Genomic DNA, 8,017 nt, shown 5'->3' on the forward strand with positions numbered 1-8,017 from the left:
CCCATGTACATTTGAGTCTGAGGTGGATGTGTGTTCCGGGGGAAGCCGTGGAAGTGTGAATTTCTGGAGCAGAGCCGTGAAGAAGAGGAAGAGCTCAGCACGATGGCCAGCATCTTCACCCAGGCAGGCGCGCTTCCCTGCAGAGACAGACGCCAGCATTCCATTCAGCCCTGCTGGAAAAGCCTCAGCACCCACCTCCTGTGGGAACATCACCCTGCCCACAGCCCCTTTGCCTGCCTGACATTTCCAGCACCAGGACTGTTGTGCCAGATCCTCCCAGCTAGGTAACGCAGTGATGGCATGGAATTTAAATGTATACACACATGTCTTATCTTACCCTGCTGAGATGAGCAGTGAATCATGTACAATAATTGCATACCCAGTCGGGCTCCAAGGAATGGAACCAAAGCACCAGAGAAGCATGCCATAATTGGGCAAGAAATTGGAGATGCTAAGAGCATTCTCCTCAAGGAAGCTGCTGTTCAGCACAGGACACCCGGCGGTGGTGGTGGCAAAAGACCATGGACATCAGCTGTGTGGGACCAGGAGCACAGAGCACTGCTCCTGCATTGCTGAATGCATTTCTAGGGCATTTTTGTGTTGTGCTTGTGAAGAAAGTCCTAAGAGGAGGTATAGGTAGTTCTTTGAGGTGGCTGAATGGTCATTGCTCAGGAAGGATCTAGTGTTCATCGATATGGGCAGCAGGCAAGCAGCACTTCCCTTTCTGGAGCGAGTACCTGCATTTTCCATCACTGCTTAGGTCAGGGTCTCCCTTCTGCATCTGGAAGCCCCATCCCAGTGCTCCAGCACAAAAGCATCAAAGTGCAGCAGATCTTACCTATAGAAAATGGCATAAAAGCCTCTCTTTTCCAGAACTGACCGTCCTTCAGGAAGTGCCCAGGGTTAAAACTGTGAGGGGTTTCCCACTCCTTCTTGTCAAACATCACAGAGGATAGGTTTGCAATCAAAATACTGCCCTGTTACAAGAGAAAAAAAGTCAAAGAATCACAGAATGGGCTGGGTCAAAAAGGACCTCAAAGATCATCTCGTTTCACAGAATCACAGAATTGTAGGGTTTGGAAGGGACCTCCAGAGATCATCGAGTCCAACCCCCCTGCCAAAGCAGGCTCCCTACACCACGTCGCACAGGTAGGCGTCCTGGCGGGTCTTGAATGTCTCCAGAGAAGGAGACTCCACCACCTCCCTGTGCAGCCTGTTCCAGTGCTCCGCCACCCTCACTGTAAAGAAGTTCTTCCGCACATTTGTGTGGAATTTCCTATGCTGTACTTTCATCCCATTACCCCTAGTCCTGTCCCCACGCACTACTGAAAAGAGACCAGCCTCACCACTATGGCTCCCACACCTCAGGTATTTATAAACCTGGATCAAGTCCCCTCTCAGCCTTCTTTTTTCAAGGTTAAACAGACCCAGTTCCCTAAGTCTCTTTCCATAGGGGAGATGCTCCAGGCCCTTCACCATCTTAGTGGCCCTCCGCTGGACTCATTCCAAGAGATCCCTGTCTTTTTTGTACTGGGGAGCCCAGAACTGGACACAATATTCCAGATGAGGCCTCACCAGGGCAGAGTAGAGGGGGAGGATCACCTCCTTCAATCTGCTGGACACGCTCTTTTTAATGCACCCCACTATGCCATTGGCTTTTTTGGATACAAGGGCACACTGCTGCTCATGGTCAACCTGTCGTCCACCAGGATGCCCAGGTCCCTCTCAGCAGAGCTCCTCTCCAGCAGGTCTTCCCCCAGCCTGTACTGGTGCATGCAATTATTTCTACCCAGGTGCAAGACTCTACACTTGCTTTTGTTAAACCTCATCCGGTTTCTTACTGCCCAGCTCTCCAGCCTGTCCAGGTCTCGCTGAATGGCAGCACAGCCATCAGGCGTGTCAGCCAATCCTCCCAACTTCGTGTCATCACAAACTTGCTGAGGGTGGTCACTATCCCCTCATCAAGGTCATTGATGAAGATGTTGAACAAGACCGGACCCAGTACAGACCCCTGGGGGACGCCGCTAGTTACAGGCCTCCAGCCAGACACCGCACCACCACCAACAACCCTCTGCACTCTGCCAGTCAGCCAATTCTCGACCCACTTCACTGTCCACTCATCTATCCCATACTTCCTCAGCTTTGTTATAAGGATGTCATGGGGGACAGTATCAAAAGCCTTACTGAAATCAAGGTAGACTACATCTACCACCCTCCCTCTGTCCACCCAGCTAGTGAAATCTTCATAAAAGGCCACCAGGTTGGTCGAGCACGACTTCCCCTTGGTGAACCCCCCTTCTGGGTGCAGGGTCACCAGCCAGCAGTCCAGGCTGCTCAGAGGCACATCCAGCCTGGCCTCGAATGCCTCCAGGGTTGGGACATCCACAGCCTCCTTGGGCAACTTGTTCCAGTGCATCAACACCCTCTGGGTGAAAAACTTCCTTCTAATATCCAACATAAATCTCCCCTGTCTCAGTTTAAAACCATTCCACCTTGTCCTACCACTCCGTACTCTCTCTGCTGTTGCCAGGCAGTAGGAGATTTTCACCCTTCTGTATTCTTGACATGAAGATCATTCATAGTCAAATCTGAAATGAGTATCTTCTGTTCATTTTGCATGGTCATGTTTTCCTACTTCTTGATTGTTTGGACAGAGCCTATTCTCTCACAAACATTACTTTTGGATAAAGTTCATCAACGAAAATGCTGCATGCTGAGGGCTCTGTCCCTCCCTGATATGCACAGATGCCACACACACGGAATCCAGGCTGGGCATGGAGAATGCAATGTGCTGGAGAGCAGTGTTGGGAAGGCAAACCAACATGATCCATGGGAGTGACCTCTGTAAAAGGCAGCAATGCTGCAACTCTGTCCCTGCAGCAATAGGAAAACGGGTGTCTCCTGCTCAGACAACAAGGACCAGAAGTGAGGTTACCTTGGGTACCCGGAAACCAGCCAAGACTGTGTCCTTCAAAGCCTCTCTTGGCACGTTAAAAGGGAGGATGTTGCTTTTCCTCTGCACTTCGTGGATGACAGCATTGGTGTAGGGCATGTTGTTCCTGTCCTCCAGAGCTGGCTGCCTGGACTGCCCAATGACAGCATCGATCTCAGCCTGTACACGGGCTGTTTGGAAAGAGCAGCAATCAGTGATGGTGCAGTACAGCCAGAGAACCCCTGGGGACACCATGTTGTTTTGCTGTGAGGCTCCTGCAAGGACCATCCCAGGTCAATCCTGTGCCACCAGTGGACTCATGGCAACTGTCTGTGTTCATCACTCCAGACACTAAATGGTTCCTGTGCAGAGCCCCTGCTGCCTTTGCTGGACAGCCCTGTGGGCAGATGGGCACCTTTGTATCCTGGTCCCATAGAAAAGAATAACAGAATCACTAGGATGAGTTTTAAAAGATCCAAGACAAACACTATAAAACAAAAAGAATTTTTGCAGTAAAGCTGAGAACAGAGTATTTCCAATTTTTTCCTTAAAAAAAAAAAAAAAAAAAGAAAAGAAAAGAAAGAAAGAAAGAAAAAAAAGAAAAGAAAAAAGAAATAAAAACCTCTCACCAAGGAACAAGGGCTACAATTAGGAAATGGACAGCCCTGTTGTTACTTGTACCTTGAATTTCCGGATATATGGCCATATACAGCAGGGCCCAGCGGATGGTTGTGGAGGTGGTCTCGGTCCCAGCAAAAAACAGGTCAAGTGTGCACTCTACCAGGTTATCCTCACAGAAGTCACTGCCACTGGGCTTCAGAAAATCAAGAGTTAGTTCCACATGAACAGCAAGGAATACCTCTGTACCCCATGAAGTTCTGCCCAAAGGATTTTGGCAAAACTTGTATCCTCATCCCTCCAACGGATGCCCCAAACTTGATGTCCATCCTGAGCTCACAGATGGACACACCAGCAGCTCAGGTGGGGAATATGGTTTGTTTCTCAGCCCTCCTGATCTCCAGTCCCCACTGTGGAAGGGTTTGCTCCACATTGCTGACCTTATCCATCTCCTGCAGGTAGCTGTCGATGAAGTCCCGGCTCTCTGAGGGGTTCAGGTCTTCCTTATGTTTGCTGATCTTCTCACACACAAAGCTTTTCATGAGCCTCCCATTTTTCAAAAAAGTTTGGTGAGATCCCGGCAAGTGTTTTAGTATGGATGGAAAAATGGTGTACAGCTTTGGAAATAGAGAGAGATGAGCAAATTCAAGAACACACTGAAAAACCTCTTCTGTTTTTAAAACTTGAAAAGCCTGCAAAGCCACAACCCTACACTGCTGGAATAGATGGGATTAATTTATCTCCAGAAGAGCATCAGAAAGGACTGGTATCTCCATAGTGAGAGTGACCACTGCATTCCAGAGTCATAGCAGTGTGCTCAGCAATCAGTGGTCAGGAGTGGTGATGAGGAGGGAATGTGAATGTTGTGCAGCTTGAAAATATGGCTGAAAAAAATTATTTGCTGATCTATCTTGTTCAGTGGAATGAGGAATGGCAACAAATGTCCTTGGTACCTTCGTGTTGGTTCTTCCTATAACCTCTCCTAAGGACGTGACGGAAACCTCTACTGTATTCAGTTTCTTCCAAAGCACTGGTAAACCAGCCAGGGATAGACTGGCATTGTGATCAAGGGGGACTGCATTTTCACAATGATGAATGGGATGGAGATGGGCCACACAGCTGTGGGAAGCACCAAGGAAAATCTCATGGTCCCAGAGCAGGGAGAAACTTCCCCTGGGCTGGGCCATCCCACACACTTTGTGATGGCCTCCCTTTGAACAGTACGTGCAGTTTTGTTTGCTACAGTACATAAGATTTAAAGTGATCTGAGAGCATCCAAAGGAGTGCCACAGAGATGGTTTTGCAGGACAAATATATGAGGAATGCTGAGGTCCCATGGTTTGTTCACTGTGCAAAAGACAAAGGGGAGGCCACATGGAAGCCTGCACCCCCTCACAGGGAGCAGAGGGGCAGTGCACAGCTCTGCTCTCTGGTGACAACAATAGGATCCAAGGGACCAACATGTGTCAGGGGAGGTCAGACTGAGTGAAAGGAAAAAGTGGGCACGGTGGACTTTACCTGGCTCATTATCTTCCCATGGAGGGTAACAGTCTCATCCATCAGCCGCAGCAAGTTTTGGAAGTCCTCATCATGGTATTCAAACCGGTTGCCAAAGGTGACGGAGCAGATGATGTTTGATACAGCATTGTTGATTTTAAGGTGAGGGTTGAAAGGATTTCCTGGGGATGGAAAAGCAAACAATCAATTCTCTCCTTGCCTCCACAGGAAAGGAAAAGAAAGTGCCATCATCAGAGGGAAACTCTTCAAGAAGTGAAATGAATGCTTTCCAGTAGGCACCCTCTTGGAGATGGTTGTTTACTTTGGAAAGGAAGATTTGAAATCGCTGCAGAAGAGCAAACAGCACAGGAATTAATTAGGAACATTACTGCTGACAGGTCCATGGAATTTTCTCGAGGTCTCCAATTTAGCAATAGGACAAAGGTGGGGTAAGAATACTGCTTTGAGTGTTACACAGCTGTATCTGTCAGTTAATCTGAGAGCAAAACACCTGTAGAAGGAATCTGGGATGCTGTCAGGTTGCTAGCAATGCTTGTGAGATGAGGAGAAAGAGGATGTTGGTGTGTTAGTTGGCAGCTAAAGTACACCAGTAGTGTGCCCACAAGGCGAAGAAGGCAAACAGCATCCTGGCTTATGTCAGACATAGTCTAGTCTGCAGGTGCAATGTGGTGATATTCCCACTGAGCTTGGCACTTGTGAGGCTTACCTCAAGTGCAGAGGTGAGTTTTGGGCCCCTCTCTTCAAGAAATACATTGAGGCTCTTTAGCATGCCCAGAGAAGTAGAATGAAGCTGTGAAGGGTCTGGAACACAACTCTGATCTGGAGCAACTGTGCAAACAGTGATTGATCACACTGGAAAAGAGCTGTTTCAGTGGAGAAATCATTGCTCTCCACAACTCCCTGAGAGGAAGCTGCAATAAAGGTGCATGTTGATCTCTTCTCTCAGGTATCAGTGACAGGATGAGATGGAATAGCATTAAATTGCTTCACAGGAGATCGAGGTTAGGTATTAAAAAGAATTTCTAGAAGTGGTCAGACATTGGTACAGGATGCCCAGTGAGGTGGAGTGGTTGTTACCCATGGGGACATTCAATGCGGAGATGCTGCACTGAAGGATGTGGTTTGTGGGCATTCTGAGGATGGGGTGGTGTTGGTGATCTTAGAGATCTTTCCAACCTTAATGATTCTACCGTTTTTTGACTTTTCAGCAGGTATTAGCATGAAGGAAATGAAGACAGTCCAAGCTGGGTTCTGCCTCCAGCACAACAGCTGAGGGAAATGGTCCTCACCCTGCTCATCCCTGAATGTATCCGTGAGGAATCGGCACTCCTCCTGGATCCGCTCCTCCAGGCTCCTCTTCCCCAGGCCGAAGTTGCGGAGGGTGGTCAAGGTGAACCTTCTCTGCTGCTTCCACAGGTGCCCATTAGAAAAGACCAGCCCTGGCAGAAGCATTCCACAGTGAGCAAAGGCCTCAGATGGCCTCAGTAATGAGAAGAAGAAGAAGGTTATCTGCCTTGATAAAGCCATGCTGATGACTCTGCTCTGTGAGCATGCAGTCACAGTATTGCCTTATGGAATGTTTCATTGGCCAGCACTCGGACTGTCTGTTTCAAATCCATGTCTCCACTGATGACTCACCCAGTTTGCTGAAGAGTTCTGTATTTGCAGGATAATCCGGGCGATTCATGAAGTTCTCTCCCTGGGTCACAAGGGCTTCTTTGATCAGTGACAGGCCATTGACGACCACAAATGACATGCCGCCCATTTGCATGCTGAAGATGTCCCCATGTTTTTCAATAAACTGGGGATGAGTTAAAGAAATAAACCAGGATTGACTTGCAGTAATTTTCTGCTGGCAGAGGGAAAGCCCTGGTATCAAGCATTCACAGTGAGCAGCAGTTTCACTTGCACTGGAACAGGAAGAAAAACTAGGAGAAGTGGTTTTGTAATTGCAGAAGTGCTGGCCCGATTGTGTGCAGCCTTTCTCCTGATTTATTCTACCATTGTTCTGAAGTTGTGTTAAAACACTCCAGGCTGCATTTTCCAGGCTTTGCAGGACTCAGCTGAACAAAACTGTTCCTGATGTTGTTTAACTCCTTTCACAGAAGCCCTTCCCATCAGAGCCGCCTACAGCTGCAATCAAAATCATGGCCCTGTGCCATGCCCTTTGCCCAAACGATATGGCTCTGTATTCCAACGCAAACATCATCCACATTGCCCTCTTATGGCAGGACAAACTACAGCCCACCCCAGCAGAACCCCCTGTGGACTGTGGACTTTGAGGATTGTTGAGCTGGCTTTGCTTGGGTTGGACCTCTCTGCATGTAAAAAAGCCCCTTACCTTCAGTGAAGCAGTCACAGGGTCTTTGGCAAAAATCAACTGCACATTTCCCAAGAAAGGGAAAGAAAAAGGACTGGGGGGGAAGTCCTTTGGCTTTCTCCTCTTCATGTAGTCAGAGATGAGCAGGAAGACAAGGAGGAAGACGAAAAGCATCTGCAGGGAGATGCTGTCCCAGAGGAAGCGCAGCATGGTGCGGCTGCAGCTGTGGGCACAAACGCACAGGGGCTCAGGGCTGCCTTTGGGCTGCTCCTTCCTCAGCCACACCTGTGGCTTCTCGATGCAACCCACGCATCTCTCATCCCATCAACAACAGCCCACCAGCAGCGCACCGGCAGCTCCCCGCTCCGCTCCCATCTCCCAGCGCTGCCTTCCAACAGCCCGGCAGCTCCCGCAAGTCCCTCACCGTGACGGTCCCCGCCGCGCAAAGCCGCAGACAGAGCCGGGCCCGAAGGGACGCGAGACAAGAGATAAGATCAGCTGCCCGGAGCTGCCACGGAGCCTCTGACTCACGGGCCGAGGGTCCGCTGCCACGGGGCGCTGCTGGCAGGGCGCAGATGGCGCTGAGCGCCGCGCACGGACGAGCGCGTCCTGCCCCGGCGCTGACACCG

At 49.5% G+C, this 8,017-nt stretch overlaps 2 protein-coding genes across 4 annotated transcripts in view; both read right to left on the bottom strand.

Annotated features, from left to right (window-relative positions):
* LOC107317676 (cytochrome P450 2J2-like) overlaps nt 1–7,982 on the bottom strand; it is a 12,152-nt gene extending 4,170 nt beyond the window's left edge. Inside the window, exons 1-10 of the mRNA XM_015870621.2 lie at nt 7,813–7,982; nt 7,410–7,611; nt 6,707–6,869; nt 6,358–6,507; nt 5,069–5,229; nt 3,991–4,167; nt 3,614–3,746; nt 2,936–3,123; nt 839–977; nt 10–137 (exon numbers count right to left, since the gene is read on the bottom strand). Coding sequence (XP_015726107.1) covers nt 10–137; nt 839–977; nt 2,936–3,123; nt 3,614–3,746; nt 3,991–4,167; nt 5,069–5,229; nt 6,358–6,507; nt 6,707–6,869; nt 7,410–7,598 — 1,428 coding nt within the window. The 5' untranslated portion in view covers nt 7,599–7,611; nt 7,813–7,982. The remainder of the gene's footprint in view (nt 1–9; nt 138–838; nt 978–2,935; nt 3,124–3,613; nt 3,747–3,990; nt 4,168–5,068; nt 5,230–6,357; nt 6,508–6,706; nt 6,870–7,409; nt 7,612–7,812) is intronic.
* LOC107317691 (cytochrome P450 2J2-like) overlaps nt 1–8,017 on the bottom strand; it is a 28,224-nt gene that overhangs the window by 13,300 nt on the left and 6,907 nt on the right. The window lies entirely within an intron of this gene.

The sequence above is a fragment of the Coturnix japonica genome, chromosome 8, assembly GCF_001577835.2.
Source record: "Coturnix japonica isolate 7356 chromosome 8, Coturnix japonica 2.1, whole genome shotgun sequence".
NCBI classification, from domain to species: Eukaryota; Metazoa; Chordata; class Aves; order Galliformes; family Phasianidae; genus Coturnix; species Coturnix japonica.